At 40.9% G+C, this 16320-nt stretch overlaps 3 protein-coding genes across 5 annotated transcripts in view; 1 reads left to right on the top strand and 2 right to left on the bottom strand.

The window, feature by feature from the left end:
* Window positions 1–16320, top strand: part of cops9 (COP9 signalosome subunit 9) — a 202300-nt gene that overhangs the window by 106158 nt on the left and 79822 nt on the right. The window lies entirely within an intron of this gene.
* Window positions 461–10780, bottom strand: tfr1b (transferrin receptor 1b). The gene is made up of 19 exons (XM_069696424.1): window positions 10720–10780; window positions 8868–8919; window positions 8429–8636; window positions 8108–8309; window positions 7737–7874; window positions 7541–7625; window positions 7217–7339; window positions 6770–6865; window positions 6534–6673; window positions 5961–6124; window positions 5719–5838; window positions 5104–5189; window positions 4945–5008; window positions 4770–4837; window positions 4611–4678; window positions 4058–4148; window positions 3736–3963; window positions 3440–3589; window positions 461–3176 (listed from the first exon to the last, which is right to left on the bottom strand). The coding sequence occupies exons 2-19, from the start codon at window positions 8898–8900 to the stop codon at window positions 2964–2966; spliced, it is 2277 nt and encodes a 758-aa protein (XP_069552525.1). The 5' UTR covers window positions 8901–8919; window positions 10720–10780; the 3' UTR covers window positions 461–2963.
* On the bottom strand, window positions 13398–16297 carry otos (otospiralin). 3 transcript variants are annotated; one of them, XM_069696422.1, is made up of 4 exons: window positions 15441–16297; window positions 15195–15262; window positions 14622–14813; window positions 13398–13618 (listed from the first exon to the last, which is right to left on the bottom strand). In XM_069696422.1, exons 3-4 carry the CDS (start codon window positions 14710–14712, stop codon window positions 13431–13433), a joined length of 279 nt encoding a protein of 92 aa, XP_069552523.1. In that variant the 5' UTR covers window positions 14713–14813; window positions 15195–15262; window positions 15441–16297; the 3' UTR covers window positions 13398–13430. The 3 variants fall into 3 exon arrangements, with proteins under 3 accessions (XP_069552523.1, XP_069552522.1, XP_069552524.1); XM_069696421.1 differs by having other exon boundaries at window positions 14622–14645; XM_069696423.1 differs by lacking the exon at window positions 15441–16297 and having other exon boundaries at window positions 14622–14645; window positions 15195–15358.

Below are 16320 nucleotides of genomic sequence, written 5' to 3'. Positions count from 1 at the left end.
AAACTCATGAAAGCGTGTGCGAGCGGTCTGCTTCGAGATAAAAGACAGCCGTCAGCTGAGCACAGAACATTTTTGACTTTCTGAATTTAGTTGAGGAAGTGACGGAGGTCAGTATTTGTAGACTAAAGCAAAGCTACAATTGATCTAGTGGAGGGAAAAAAAAAAAAGCGGTGAAAAACCTCAAAATATAATCACAAATTTCTTGTTTTGCGCGATAACTGGCAAATCTGGTGCTTTTAATCTGAAAGGAAAATACAAAAAAAGTGTCTTTGTTGAAACATTGGGGTGAACATCCCAGATTTCCCAACTCACTGAACATTTTGACGAGAGGTTTCACGCTCTTGATTTTGACCTTGACTTTTGCTGTAAGACAAAATTTAAAAAAAAACTACAACAGACAGAAAACAGTCTAAACACCTCTGCTGATAAAAAAAAAAAAAAACTCAGAGCAGACACGTGCTGATGCTAAGCCGAAGGGTTTATTACACTTTTCTGCTAAACATGAAAATCACATTAAACAAAATTGTATAACTTTAGAAGTACAGAAATCATACTGATTCTTCTTTGCAGTGAGTGGAAATGCATTTTCTAATTACCCAATTTCCAGCTCAGGATTCAGAGATTTTTCATTTTAATTCTTGCAACAGATGAAGGGCAGGAAAAACAGCCTGTAAAACTCATACGAGAGAAAATATGAATAATGGAACATTTAGTTTGTACTCGAGTCAGTTTATCAGATCTTGTATTTTTACCACGTTGCCAAACAAGAAGTTTTATTTTTGAAATAAACAAAAGCTGGAATAGCATTTACCATTACATTTTTATATGACTTATTTTTACTTTTATATTTCTTATAATTCAGTATTACTGGTCTGATCACACAGTACTGGGAAGTGCAGGAAAATAACTCGCCAAATAAAACACAAGCAGCTTAGGTACAAAAATGTTGGAAACATTTGTGAAATGGTCGAAGTCTGAACTACATCTCGACTAACATGCAGGTGAGGAAGAAACACGTGAAAAGAGCAAGTCGTGGCTCGTGGAGTGAATTCATGTTTAGTACAGCGTGTGTTGGTGTTTTTAAAGCCACCGACACAAAGGATACACGAGAGGTTTGGAGGTAACGAGGCGGACAGACCAGGTTAGTTTCCACAACAACCACAACTAAAAACTACACTCGGACTGGATTGAATTCTCTGCGGGAGGTGGTCGATGGTTTCAATCCTATAATTAAACCAGCGATTACCAGGTGTCCTTTTATTTGAAATTGTTTTCAGCTGATTTGTCCCTCTACTTTTTATTTTCTTATTTTTCATGTTAATCAGCTCAGTGTGACGTCGACTTGTTTCTGATAATCTGATAGTTAATTCATAGGCTTATTTGGGAACTAATACGTCAAGAGAAGAAAAAAAAAGGACAGCGCGTGAGGAGGCTCACGTGAGGAGCACGGTACTTTTAAAGTATGCCCAAGGCAAATATATGGCAGTTTATTCCCGATGGACTCCGATGATACTGAATGATATGATATGATATGTGTTTTCATATCTGTTGAGTGAGTGGTTTTGGTTAAAAAGACATCTGGAACAGATATTTCATCGGCCACCTCGCTCCGTCACCTCAATCCTGTCCGAGTGAGGCTTGCTATGATTATAACTGTATTATGAATCAGAAATTTAAGCAACAAAAACAAAAAAAACCCAGCAGAAGTCAGAAGCGCAGGCGCTGTGGAGGTCAGGAAGACTGTGCCTTAACACACACACACACACACACACATACATATAATCCAAAAACAACGCAAATAAATACATCAAGTATAAAACTCTGGGAAACTCTGTCCCCGATAAGTTGTTCCACCTTTCCAAGTGAAATATGAGAGACACTGCTCTCGATAAATACACGCGTACAAAAAAAAAAAAACACACGCAATGGTAGGAAAAAACTACCGTCACTGATTTTCATCATGGAAGGCACTGCTCCCGATAACGTTATTATATTGTTTATTGCTCCAAAGCAGACTGTGCAACAGAAATGGCTTTCTTTTAAATTATGTATCAGCTCAGCTGTTAATTGTGCCCAAAAAAAAATGGGGGTTTAATTTTGTGTTTAGTCTTCAAATCAAAGTCAAAACACTTAATTCATCTCTCGGCTCGTGATAAACATACAAATACTATTTTCTCCAATTGCCAGACGGTTTTAAATTTTGATTTTTCTCGCCTGGTTACGGACAAACTAATTTTAAGTTAAGTTGTCAATTCATATTTCACTTTTAATAGCCTTCATTTCTCCCTTTTTAAAGAGGGCAACCACAGATGAACCCCAATCTGTCGAGAGGCAATTTCGATCTCCACACTTAAAAAGGAAGAAATAAAAAGGGCAGAATATTTAAAAGCCTGACTTCACGCGGGGCTCCATTTTGTCACAAACAGCTGAGGAGTTGTTTCCGTAGCAGATGCTGCCGTCGGTTTTCGACAGTATAACCGTCATAATTATGGAAGGCACTGCTTCCGATAACGTCGTATAAAAAGACAAACGATAATTTTTTATAGTGGGCATTGCCACCGATAAAAAAAACTTAAGTATAAATAAGGTTTCTCAGTGCTTTGATGGCAAGTAGGTCACGAAAGGCTTTGACTGGCTGCATGTGTTGGGATGCAGCAGGAGGAGACGAGGCAGATTTGTCAGTAGTGTTTCTTTTCTTTTTTTTTTTCTCAAGTATTTGGTGTTGCGTCACAGTTTTTAAACTCTAAATTGAGTGCTTCTCCGTCTCCTCTTGGATCTTAGATGGATAAAGAGTGTGATTCCACCAAAAAAAAAAAATAGAAAATTAGAAAATAAGCCTGTACTTAACAGATGGGAACTCTGATTGACAGCTTGTGCTTCAGCGGAGCTCTACAGTTTACCTGATATTTACTTTCAAACACAGTCACACACGCACCGACTCCCCACGCTTTCACATCTCGGCTTCAGATCTCGTTGTCGATGTCCCAGACGTCCCCCGTCATGGCGTTGGCGCATCCCTGCAGGTTCCAGGTGGCCAGAGCCAGCTGGACGCGGAGCTGCTCCATGTCGGTGGAGTCGGCGATCGACGCCAGAGTGTGGGAGCCCCGGCCGAGCAGGAGGTGACGGAAGGGAGTCTCGACGGGGGACACGTACGGAGAGAGGAGGCAGTGCTCGACCTGAATTACAAAAAGAAAAAAAGGATGTTTTACTGAAGCGGTAACAAGTCGTAAGAGAAAAAAAATGTATACACTCGGAATTTCATGAGACTACTTGAACGGGAGTCTGTGGAAACGGAGGCTGTTTTGGAGCCGACCTCTAGTGGCCCTCGGCGGTATTGCAGCTCGAGGCATTTCCGCATCAACCCGGAAGCTACGTCCACTTTTACATGCAGCCTACGGCGGCTGCGCAGCGGAGGCCCGGCAGCATGCGTGTTAGTTACCGTCATGAGGCGGTCGTTGAGGATCCGACAGGCCTCCTTGTCGTTCAAGTCGGTGTTGATGATGGCGTTGTTGATGCCGTCGGCCGCTCGCTGGAAGGAGCCTCGTGCAAGGTTCAGCCAGTTGGGATTCACGTCCTTCAGCTGACCGGACTACAGGACAAAAAGTCACGTGATGAGGTGATAAAAGTAGTCTGCGTCACGTATTTTGAATTTTAATAGCCTATATAACAAAATTCAACATCAATGCAAAGAACTAAACCAGAATGTAAAAAAAAAAGCGTGAGAAAGAGACCGACCCTTGTGAGCTGCGTGACGCGTTTGTAGATCCGGCGGATGACATCGGTGAGGAGGCTGCCGTACCGGCTCGTGTCCAGGACGAGCAGGTGGTCGTGGACCAGCCGCAGAGCCATCTGGCCGGCGAACTGCGCCGCCACCGCCGTCATCTCGCTGGTGTGATGGTTGGTTTGGTAATTGAGGTGATCCATGGTGTCCAGGCCGGTGCCGTAGTAAGTGTAGGACTCCGACTTTAAAACGCAGAGATGCAGTTTCAGTACACAGATTTAGCAAAAACAACAACAACAACAAAAAACTATACAAACAACCGGAACAAAGACTCACGTTGGGAGAGATGAAGTGGAAGGAGACGGAGGGAATTCCGGAGAAAGCCAGGAAGGGATAAGCGGGGTCGTCCATCGCCATCGGCCTCAGTCTGCATGCAGGAAAAAGTCAAATTATTGTTCCCAACTATTAGCATACATAAAAACTCTCTACGGAGGAAAAACAATGGCTTGTTCAAGCAGGAGGGTTTTCTGTCCAAACAACTAAAGTTGGCGATGAATAGATTCTTTGTATAAACAGTTTTTTTTTTTTTAAATTTAAAATAATTATTTGACCTAAGCTGTTTTGTAATGAGATAATTTACATTTGTGAGCCTCAGCGTCTTTTGTGAAAAAGGAAAAAAAAAAATTGTTTTTATTTCCTCCCCAGAATTATTGTAAAATAGGTGCATTCAAACTTTAAAGCTCCCCTTATTAAAAAAAAAAAAATACAATACAAGTAATGCTTGGAATAAGTTGTGTCTGATGTGGTTTGATTTTGGAGTTAATGCAATCATTTTTTTTTTTCCTGTTCGAGTTTCATACCAGAACCGTCGTCACGGTTTCCTACTTACACGTTGGCCTCCCACTTCTTGTTTCCCACCATATCGTAGACAGTGCCAGAACCAAGAGGACTCTTCACCTGTGCGTATGAAGGGGAAGAGTGGGTTGACAAGTCAGGACGGGCTCGGCTGGTTCGTACAGGGGCCGAATCGGCGTGACCGGCGTTTTACCTCTTTCATCGTGTGCTCAAGGAGACTGTAGAGCAGCGGACTCGCCGAGGCCACGAAGCTCCCGCGACCTGAGAGAGAAAAAAAAAACACACACTCGGTCAACTGGCGATTTAAACATCAGAAGCACAAAAAGATCTCGTGGTATTGTGTCTGTGTGTGTGTTCATTATACATACCTAATATTGCTCCATCCAGGTTAATGTAGGTGAAGACTTTTTTGTCAATATTGGACATATAACCCTAGAAACAAAACAGATACATTAAAAAAAAAAAACAACAACATGTAATAAAGCAGTTTTTGTTTTTTCGTTTTTTTTAAGTCGTGCAGTTCTTACCTCCAGCCACTCGGTGGCGCCAACACTTCCGTACTCTCCGGCAGTCCAGCTTGCAAACACGATGCTCCTCCTGGGCCTGAAGTCATCTGAAGAAGACACGCAGGAAATAATGACGCCGTGGTAACGGCGGCAAACTGCCCTACTACGAACAGTGAAAATCAGAAATCAAGTTTAATATCGAGATTTACTTCTTCAGAGCCTGATTCAAGACTTATAACAACATAAATATTGATAAAAACGTTGTGGTTATTTGTTTCTCAAACGTAGACTTCATATAAAAGTGGACGTAGCTTCCGGCTCTGAAAAATGAGGCCAATGCGGAAGTGCCTTAAGCTGCGATACCACCGGGTGCCACTAGAGGTCGACTCCAAAAAGCCTCCATCTCCATTGACTCCCATTCAACTAGTCTCATAAAATACTCAGTCAATACAATTTCTCTCCGAGTTATCTTGGTTTTGCGAGCCAAAGTAGCTCCTTCTTATGTTTTTTTTTTTGGCGGTCACTTAAAATAATCCCGTCATTAATTCAAAAATAAGCTTCAAAACGCAGTGGGTTTTTAAAAAAAAAATTTTACGGCTATCGGCGGGCGGGACGTAGTATCTTGACGTTTCTTACCTTTCTCCACCATCTCGTGGAAAGCCTTGGCCAGCTCCGTCAGTATGGCGGTACCGACGGTGGCTTTGGCGTAACCGTCCCCCCAGGAGTCCCTCTGAGCTCCGAGAACAATATAGCGATCTGCAGTTTTCAAGCACAAACGGACCTCAACACCACGTTTCTTAAGAAATTACAATGTAGTCCAGGAAATCTGACTGTAAATAATACAAAATAAAAAAAAAATTAAAAAAAGGAAGTCCTACCAGGATCATTGAATCCTTTAATCACTCCAAACACGTTGTGGATCTCCCTGCTGACCAGCACGTTGTTCACCTCAACGGTGACGTTTTTGTCGCCTCCCAGATTGTAAGACACCTCGTTGAGTTTGCCTTTAAAACTACTGTCTGATTCGGGGCCGCCGATTTTCCTAGAAGGAAGACAGAGTTTTTTTAAAACAACAAAACAAAAATTCTGGGAGGAGTAATCATTTCTGTCATCTTTATAGTCGAATATATATGTATATAATTTCCTAAAAGAAACTTTGTAAAGATTTATCCGGTGAATTAATCTTGTGTTGGTAAAAATGGAGAAAAACTGTATATTCGGTAAAGTAAATTAAAAACAAGTTGGAATTCACTCAAAGTATTTATATTGAGATTTATATTAAAGACAAAATAAAAAAAATAACATCTAAAACATATTTAGATTCGTATCTCCACAAATAAATGTAAAATGATCACAAATTAAACAGAAGTCAAACAGAATCAGAAAACATTTCCCACTAACAGTCAGAATAATATAATGAATATTATTTGATGATCATGAATGCGTCTTACTGGAGAAGAGCGGCGGCCATGTTGCCGGTGATGGTCTGGGCCGGGATTTTGGGAAGGCCGCAGGACTGAGTTGGGGGGAACTGGGTGTGGTTGAAAGAGGGGAATCCAGGGGTGTAGGGGTCACCTGAACCCAGATGGACCTGAAGGAGGACACGGAAAAAATAAATAAAGCAATTAGAGGGAAAAACATCAAAATAAAAAAACACCATCTTTTTAGCGGTTACACAACAACATACATGTCCGTAGAGCTGCGTGTTGGTTCGGTACTTGTAATTTTCATAGTCGGGGTAGATCAGAACAGCTGAGGCCCCCTTCGACGCAGCGTTATCCACCTGAACACAAACAACAACAACAACAAAAAAAAGACGTCGGAAACTCGACAACAAGCTCCAAGTTTCTGGAACAAAATCTGCCGATCGGCTCCACGCCAAGCGCCGTATTATATTTATAACCCCGATACAAACTGATAGCGTGAGAAGGCAGGTTTTTAAGATCAATTCTGAAGGACGTACAAACACTGAGTTCATTTTTGAAGAGAGAGTCATTTTTATTTAAGTGCTGATGTATCGTTACGAGTAATTTAAGGAAAACGAAGCATTTGTCAGCAAGCTTTGAGGAATTTAAAAGTTTCACCACACCTCACCACACTTCCCCCTCCCCTCCCACACAGAAAACGCAGATACCTGCTCTGCAAAGCTGATCTTGCCGGCGCGCAGCAGCACCACGGAGCCTTTCAGCTCGACGCTCTTCTTCTGCACGGCCTCCAGGTCCTCCCGGCGGCCGTAGTTTGCGTACACCAGCCGGCCCTGTGACGCACAAACGCAGGAGCAGGAGTCAAGACAGGCGGACCGCGTTCAACCGAGGACAAAGAACCCTTCAGGAAAAAGGACATCATTTTTTTTTTTTTTTTTCCTCCAACAGTTGATGGCATCTTCCCCACCGGGAGTCCTCCCGCATCACCAAACCTTCCTGGTCAGTGAATTTATGCAGGAGAAGTTTGGACTCACCTGAACTGTGCCAGTGGCGCTGTAGGCCAGAAACCCTGAAGGCTCGAAGACGTCTGAACCAAACTGAACACGGTTTGGATGCTGGCTGCAAAGGAGAGGACAAAACCTCGTTATAAAAAAATAAAAATAATAAAAATAATAATATATATATAGCTCTGTGATTATAAATAAAGAATACAAAAAAAAAATGATGAACCTGTCGGGCGTCTGCAGCTGAACGTAGTGGATGTCGGTCCACGGAGACATCTCCAGTTTCTTGAAGTTTTCAAAGACGGCGTTTGCGATATTCATGTCTTCCGCGCTTCCTGCCGAGCGTCCGGGACGATCAAAGTCCCTGCGGAGACGTGGGACGGATTCTTTTTCATGGACAGATCAACTTTCACTTCAGAGAAAAGGCTCTCAGATGACTCACGAGTTGCATTTAGAACACGCAACATACTTTTTTTTTTCTCTCCATTTTTTTTCTATTTTATACCCAATTCATGATTTTGCCAGCGTTCGCTCTCGGCTTCACGGTCGAGTACATGATGACATCGAACCCGAAGCGTGGGCACGTGAACGGCGTACCTCAGGGCCAGCTCGAAAGCCTGGCTGGTGAGTTTCTGTTTGAGGATTTGGCTGATGTCCTTCCAGTCCATGTGAAATTCTTCTGGAACCGGCGCAACCGGCGCAACCGGAGTCTCCGTCCCCTCCGTCCCCTGCGTCGTGGCGCCGCAGCTCACCAGCGACACCCGAGGTTTACGGTGGCTGACGTAGCCAACCAGGTAGCCTGGAGGACAGCAGGTAAACAAACACACCTCAACCGGTTGAAGCAACATGTTTATCGTCAGGTAAATCTGTAATGGGACAAAAAATGGACCTTAAGACGCGGCGGTGAGCGTGACCTACCGATAACAAATATGAGCAGGGTTCCCAGCGCCAGGTAGACGACGCTCCGGCGGCTCTGACGCGGAGGCGCCGGCCTGAAGCTCGGGGAGCCGCCCGCCTCCAACTCGGCCGCGTCGCCCGCGCCGTCGTCGGACAGCTTGATCTCCGCGTGCTGCTCGCCGTCTTCCGCCGGCTGCAGCGTGAACCTGCTGTACCGCTCGCTTTTCATCTGGAGGAGTTAAAGAAGAAGAAGAAAAACAACAACTATGAGAGCAACGTGTTCCTGATCCGACAGCCGCGGTACTGAGGGTGAGTACAGGGCGGCTAAGGTCCAACTATTTAAAAAAACAAAACAGGATTTCTGACGAATGAAGCACGACACATTAATTCTACCGACTTCATCGGCTGCAAACACGAAAGCAATGAAATAAACGAGCAACGGTGTCAACTTTGAACTCACCACGCTGTTAAACGCCGACCTCATTCGATCCATCGTCGCTGCCGTTATTGTTCTGAAGACACGGAAATGAGACACGGCGGTGACGAGGTTGGAAGTTTCATCTGAAGGTGTGAAATGAACTGGTGCTACGAGGAAGTCTGCACGGCATGATTAATACAGGATATTGTTGGGTTTTTTTTTTTTACTGCCTGAAATGTCATCTGTAAAAACCCCTTTCCATGTATGCGTTTATCCAAATGAGTGTACAAACACCGAAACGTGAACCTCAAGACGTTAAATCGATCTCGGGACGAGTTGCGACCACGTGTAGAGGTTCATTTCCCGTCGTGATATCGCTGCAATAAATTCAAGTTCGTAGTCAAGACGCAATCTTGAATTACCACCGAATTAATTAAATACCAAAACAAATAAAAACAGCTTTTTAGAAATTCATAGATTAAAAATGTTTTTATTCATCACTGCCTCAAAAAATAAAAAGTGCTGTTTGTTGTAGTCATAAAGGTTGTTTGTTTTATTGACCACACAATTAGCAAAAAAAAAAAAAAAATCATTGTAAAAGAACATGTAATCTGAGATGAATGCTTTATTGTTCACTATAAAAAAAATAAAAAAAGGGGGCTCCTGTCTTCATGTAATACTTCAGATTTCTTCCTTCCACGCAAACATACTTACAAAAAAACCCCAGACAGATAAAACCAGAAAAACTTGACCTTCAAGCTGTTGTTTCCACATAACAAAACTTTGCTTTGAAACAAGCGCACCAAAGCTTCTGTTACCGGCAACAGAAGAAATCCCTCCTAGTCTGTCGTGGAAATGTGACAACCCAGCAGTTAAACGTCTTTTTAAATGAGAAATAAGTTGCAACGTATTTTGAAACGCCAACATTTCAGGTTGAGCGTTACAGGCCTGGAAAAAAAAAACACTGTTCACACTTTATTTTTGTCTTAATTCCTTTCACAGTTAAATGACGTTCATTACAATTGGCCGATCAGCATCTTTAAAATCATACTTTTTTTTGTTTGAACGAAGATATAAAACAAGCAGAAAATATTGAAAATATTTCAAATCATCTTTTTCATTATCAATTAATCAAATATATTCCATCCCTCACTCGGTTTGTTTATCAAATATGATAAATTCGTGAAAAAGGGCGTGTGTCACATTAAATAAAACAAAACAAAAAACGGAACATATTTGAGGTTTACAGCTGTAAAAGACAAAAAAGCAGAACACGTACAGGTTTGGAAGAGCTAGAACAAACAAAAAAGATATATGTTTTGCTTTATATTTTATTTAAAAAGGACTTTTTGTCGTTACTACTGAAACGATTTGGCCTTAAAATCATTAGTTAGTCCAGTTTTTTTTTTTTCCAGCTGTATAAATGTATAATTCTTTATTGGATAAAAGGAAATGATCATTATAGACGTACATTGTTGTTGTTTTTTACAGATATCGACCTCCAGATTTACAGTATCGGTCAAGCCCTGCTGTTATCTGTCGAGTCATCAGGTTTGTCGGACCGGCATAAATTCAAATTAACTTTGAATTAAGTGCGTGCATTTTCTTACAGGACGTCTTTTTCGTCACGGACGAAAGCTCTTCCTCGGTTAGAAACTATTTAAAGACGTTTAGCATCTTGTTTTTTTTCTGTATTTGCATCAAATCGACCGCGTAAAATGGTTTTGTTGTCCATGGAGCTCCACCGATGGCGACGCAGCACCATCTGCGATTAAGAGAGGCTCAACGTTTCCCCTCCACGTCACGTAGTTACGTTAAAAAAAAGCATTACAGCTCAATCAATATCTTATATTTCGGACTAGATGAATTAATAAATGTGAGGTTATTGGCTTACCTTTCGCGACGATCTGCGACGCCAGAAATCCGCTTTAATAAAGACTTCCGCCTCGCGTCATCACTCGGGAAAGGTTTTTTTTTTTTTTTTTTTTTTTTATTTTATTTTGGTGAACTTTATTCACAGAATTGAAAATTAGAAACAGTGAAGACGAGTCAATATTTAACCACACGATATTGTGGATTTAATAGTCAGTTCAAATAATAAAGAAAAGAAATAAAATAAAATAAAGATAAGATAAGAGGATTGGGATTCATAAACTCCATTCGTGTAAAATTATGATCATAAGTCATTTTTGACTTTGAAAATGCCGGTAATTTTTTTTTAACATGCTGGACAACATATAGTATGACTTCTTTGAATATTCTGGACGACATACTTTGGATATTTTGGATGACTTTTTTTTATGACTTTTTCTGAACTGACATGCATGCCTCAAGTTACTTCTCTGTGATACTATATCATGTCTGAAATATGGAAAAAAAAAAAAATCACTTTTGGTTTGGTATTAGTACGACTGCACATACAAACCTGAACAGCTTACCCTTACAGGGACTCGCCTTAGGAGGTCTTACCCTCTGTGAACCACATGGCTTACCCTTAGAGGGATTTCCTCTCCATGAACCATGTGGCTTATTAAGGGGACTCAGGACTTACAGGAAGATATTTAATATCACTGCAGACCCCCTTGAAAACATGTATATCTACTATCCAAAGAATGTCTGCGGCAATTTTGGTCGCATTTGAATGAATATTTGTGGACGGTGGAGTTATAGGTTGCAGTGAGCCAAAGATTTGTCACAATGCTGTTTAAATCCTGGAAAGATTAGTGGCGCAATGATTAGGACTGCTGCCTCTTAGCCAAAAGGTTTAGGGTTTGATCTTCCCCCCTTTGTCATGACTTAAAAAAACAAAAAACATAATTCAGTTTTGACTTTGAAAATGCCGGTCATTTTTTGAACAACAGGCTGTGGCATGACTTTTGGGTCACTTTTTGGCCGCCACGCCACGGCTACACCGATCGACGAAAACGAATTATTTTGATCAGTTTTAATTCCAAACATGTTACGAGGGCACACACTAAATTTCAAGTCGGTCCAACAAAATCTGTAGGAGGAGTTCGTTAAAGTACAACATGTGCGAATTGCCAAAAATGGCGACTAAATTCAAAATGGCGGACTTCCTGTTGAGTTGACGTAATGGTGCGACGTACATTTTTTGTACGTCTAGGTGTGATACACGTGTCCACCGATTTCCGTGCATGTACGTAAATGTCACTGCCGGTGCATCTGTGTAGGGGTTGCTAGCGAGCCATTTGGCCACGCCCACTTGCGACTCCACTAAAATACCAAATGTTTTGCCGGGAGAGATTTTTGTACCAACTTTCATGAGTTTTTGAATACAATAAAGCCTTTAAAAATACATTCAAACTTTCAGGATAAAAAGAATCATATTTTTACATTGGCTTTCGCAGCTTCGGTGCTCGGGCCCCAATAACAACAATTAAGATTAAAAAAAAAAAAAAAAAACTTACCTAACCCGTTTTTGAATGTAATGTAATGTTTTAATGTAATGTCCTAAAAAAAGATCCTGATAGAAAAGCTCCATGGCACCACTCTATGGAAAGGGAAGACTGAAGTGACTTCACTAAGGAGGGATCAAATTAAACGTTTTTTTTTTCTGGTAGGCAGAGTGGAGATAAAAAAAAAAAAAAAAACCTGGACACGGTGCTGCCGTGTCATTTTGAAGTAATTTTGATCCACTGGTTTTTGTGACATTGAAGTCTTTTGGCGGGAGTCGTTTGTTTTCCCGACAAAAGACGTTTCTTAAAGCCAAAGTTCCCGGATGTGCCGGTTTGTTCTATGACAGTTGGAAGCAAACTCCAAAGTACAAAACATCTTTTAAAAAAAAAAAAAAAAAAAAGAGCTGTCAAAACAACAGAAAACTGCTAAGGGGTATTGTAAAAGAGAGCAGTAAATAACGTGAGTTAAGGTCTGGAACACAAAACGAGTCTTTTACAACAAAAAAAAAGGATTTACTTCAGCAGCAGCGGCACTTGTCCTCATAAATTACCCTCAGCCGAGCGGAACAAATAAAGCAGAACTAAAGTTCCTCAGAAAATATATTCTTGTATGAGACTTTGGTGACATTTGGTGCCAGAAAATAATACATTCATCAATACAAAAATTGTATAACTCATTTTTAAATTGCTTTATTTTATTTTGTTTGATTTTATTTTATTCCATGGACCCCACACACACGAGTAACCTTAAAGATGACAGATTTTTTTTGTTTTGTTTTGTTTTGTTTTTAATAAACAAGGAAATTAAAGATCTTAAGAACAGAAGAATTTAAATTAAAAGAGAACAATAAAATGTAATGATTTCTTAGACATTGTTACATCATTGTAAAATCCTTTATTTATATGTGGCACATTACATGCGGATACTATACAAACAGTTACACTAATTGTATTCTAGAAGAACGGCCGTGCTACAAACAGTGATATATCATTCAGTGAATTCAGTCCCTTGTTCTTGACCTTATTTCATTTCTTGGACTTTTTAAAGTTGTATTTGTAAACTTCTTTTATTCCTCTGAATGTTTCCTATCTGTCAAAGTAAGAAATGTTTTGTTTTTTTGTTGTTTTGTTTTTTAAATGACTTAGTATATTTCATTCCCCCCCCCCCTCCCCTTTTCTTTTTCCTCTCTCAGTGTTCATGCCCAGCGTTGGTCTCGTAGCCCAGGGTGTCTCCGAGGTGCTGGTGGGCGAAGAAGGCCCGGGCCATCTCGTTGATCTGGTTGTAGGCTCCGATGGATCGGAAGTATTCGATGTAGTTCCAGAAGTCGGAGGTGGAGTAGGGCCAGTAGGGAACCGCTGGTGGTTCATCGTACGGCACTGAAGAGAAACGCAGCACGTCAGAGAAGGACAGGACACGATTCAAAAGGACAAATCCACTTCCATATGGGGTTTATTGATGTTTTGCAATTTAGCTTCACTTTTAGTCACATCATTTTATAGTTCCAGTAGTTCAGTTTATCAAAAAATATTCTCCGTTTTTTAAGGAGTCTGGAAAAACCTTCAGAACTGCGGTGACTGTTGTTGAAAGACCTTCTGGGTTTTAAAAAAAAAAAGTGTCTACTTTTTTCTTTTAATTTTTTTTTTGCTAAGAGCTGTGACCTAAATTTAATGGTAAATAAAACACAAGAGGCACAAATTCCCAGAATGTTTCTACACAAAAAGCCGATGAGGGGCGTGGACCTGTAGATGATGAAGGTGAAAGGAGAGGAAGAACCAGTTTTTCTCCACAAGAAGAGGAGAACCACACCTCCTCTTTAGAAGTAGCTGGGTTTTTTTTTGGTTTTTTTTACACTTTTGGACGTTGCATTAATGTGCATTTTCACGCTGCAGTTATTTAAGGTTGTGCTAATTGGAAAAAGTCAACCAGGTTGTAAAAACAGTTTTGCTTTCAGCTTGCATTTTCCAGCTGATCCGAGTGGGGATTTAAATAGGTTGTTTTAAGCTTAAGACATACAAATAATTCCCCCCCAACCTATAAAGAAAAATCGAATCATTCAGTTCATCAGAAAAATTCGAATTCAAACTCACAAAATAATTTTTTTCCCCCACTACACTAGAAGAGTGTGTCAGTCAAACATCGTGGAGTAAAAAGTACAATATTTTCAACAAAATATTTTGGAGAAGAAGGAGAAAGTTGCATAAAATGAAAACACTTAAGTGCCAATTCAAGAAACTTGAGTAAATGTACTTATCAGGGAAATATTTGGAGGCAAACTGTGAAAGGAAAACTTTTCTCGCGGTGCCAAATATTTCCGTGGGAAGGCGAATGATTTTGTGAGGGTGTCTAAAAGATTTAAGTGTTAATTATGTTGAACAGTACCTCCTTCTGGGATGACTCTGGCCTCTGAGGATGAGGAGGAGGACGAGGAAGAGGAGGAGAGACGGGAGAAGAGGTTAACATTCCCAAACATCCCAGAGCTTCCCGCGCACAAAGACTAGATTCAGGTCTGGAAGGTCCGAGCTTTCTGCCAGAGGACTGTAAGGATTCCTGCTCCCTCCTCAAATATTAGGACTGAACATTTGCACACACACACACACACACACACACACACACACACACACACACACACACACACACACACACACACACACACACACACACACACACACACACACACACACACACACACACACACGGTCTGGAAACCCACACAGAGTCCTCTTTGTACACAAAACAAATACTCTCCTATAGACACAGACAAACTCTGTGTCATCACATGATTCACAGCATTTCTACACGCACATGCATCAAACACATAAATCACACGGGGTTTAAAATCTTTACTCCTGGGTGTTTCTACCGTGTGGGTAACGTTAAGATCCCACGCTTTGCTTCCAGAGGAACATCAATAGCCAGATATTATTATTTAGAGATTAGAAAAGAGAAACTCACCGCTGAGATTAGAGGCGAAGACGCCGAGGAGAAAACCGAGCAACACCAACAGCTTCATCTCGAACCTCCTAAAATCAACCAAAAAGTCTGTCGAGCTCAACGTTTTTTGGGGCCTGTGCAGGAATATAACAACGCCCAGCTCGGAAGCAACAAAATAAAAAGACTTAAAAAAATAAAAATAAAAATAAAATGCCCCCCCCCCCCCCCCCCCAAAAAAAAAGTCAAACTTCTGCAGGTGTTTTTTACCTGTGAGTGATTTGTTGAAGCGGTGCAGAGAGACGCTGCTGCTCCTCTGCTGGTTCCCTGTGGTCTATGGTGAGGCTCAGCGGAGGAGTCTCACACACACACACACACACACACACACACACACACACACACACACACACACACACACACACACACACACACACACACACACACACACACACACACACACACAGCCAAGTCTTGCCCAGATTGCACTGCACCATATTTACTCAGGAGTCCTTCCTGATATTTCCAGCTGGTATATGTATTTGTTTTGTTTTTTTTCCTCTCTCTGTTGACGTTCGCTCACTCACACACTTCACAGAGGATTTATTAAAAAAAATAAAATAAATAAAAATAAAGGCCCGATTCATTAAGGATGTAAAATCTGTTTGGAGCTGTTAATGCTCGATTACAGAGAAAAGTTTCAGAGAAACCAATTGACAGACTGAGTTGTGCTTTTTGGGGAGATCCATGCGATGCGATCAAAAAAAAAAAAAAAAAAATCAAGTTTGTGTGCAAAAATGTACGTACCGAGAATAAAATGACATCTCGGCGAAGCCGGGACGAAACCGCATGTTTTTCTGGAATAAACGTGACCAAACAACTTCTGAATGAATCTTTATTGGACGCAGAATCCCTCCAAAGTTGTTCCTTCAAAAACAAGATTATATCGTTGATAGTTGATCATTTCAGAAAATCTACAAGGCTGCGGAAAAAAAGAAGCAACGCGCCAACAGGTGACCCACTTTTTGTTGCTTTCGGTTTTGTTTTACAAAATCCACTTTTCCCCCCATCTTACAAGCATCTAAATACCGACTTAAAGAAATTAAAAAATATATTTTTAAAATAGGACTTTTACGTGTTGATACACATCTGC

Source organism: Brachyistius frenatus, unplaced genomic scaffold (assembly GCF_029030835.1).
Source record: "Brachyistius frenatus isolate BFR_SWC_R1_liver_20210118 unplaced genomic scaffold, ASM2903083v1 Contig_21, whole genome shotgun sequence".
NCBI lineage: Eukaryota > Metazoa > Chordata > Actinopteri > Embiotocidae > Brachyistius > Brachyistius frenatus.
Note: the sequence above shows the minus strand (reverse complement) of the source record. Positions and strands in the feature narration are given on the sequence as shown.

Coding starts and splice junctions, on each gene's coding strand:
- tfr1b (XM_069696424.1), bottom strand. CDS start 8,900: ATGGATCGAATGAGGTCGGCGTTTAACAGCGTG. Junction 6,866..7,216: donor AGATCAGCTTTGCAGAGCAG/GTATCTGCGTTT, acceptor GTTTGTGTTCAG/GTGGATAACGCTGCGTCGAA. Junction 3,964..4,057: donor TCCACTTCATCTCTCCCAAC/GTGAGTCTTTGT, acceptor TGCGTTTTAAAG/TCGGAGTCCTACACTTACTA.
- otos (XM_069696421.1), bottom strand. CDS start 15,664: ATGGTGCAGTGCAATCTGGGCAAGACTTGGCTGTGTGTGTGTGTGTGT. Junction 15,263..15,440: donor CTTCAACAAATCACTCACAG/GTAAAAAACACC, acceptor GGTTGATTTTAG/GAGGTTCGAGATGAAGCTGT. Junction 13,619..14,621: donor CAGAGTCATCCCAGAAGGAG/GTACTGTTCAAC, acceptor GTTTCTCTTCAG/TGCCGTACGATGAACCACCA.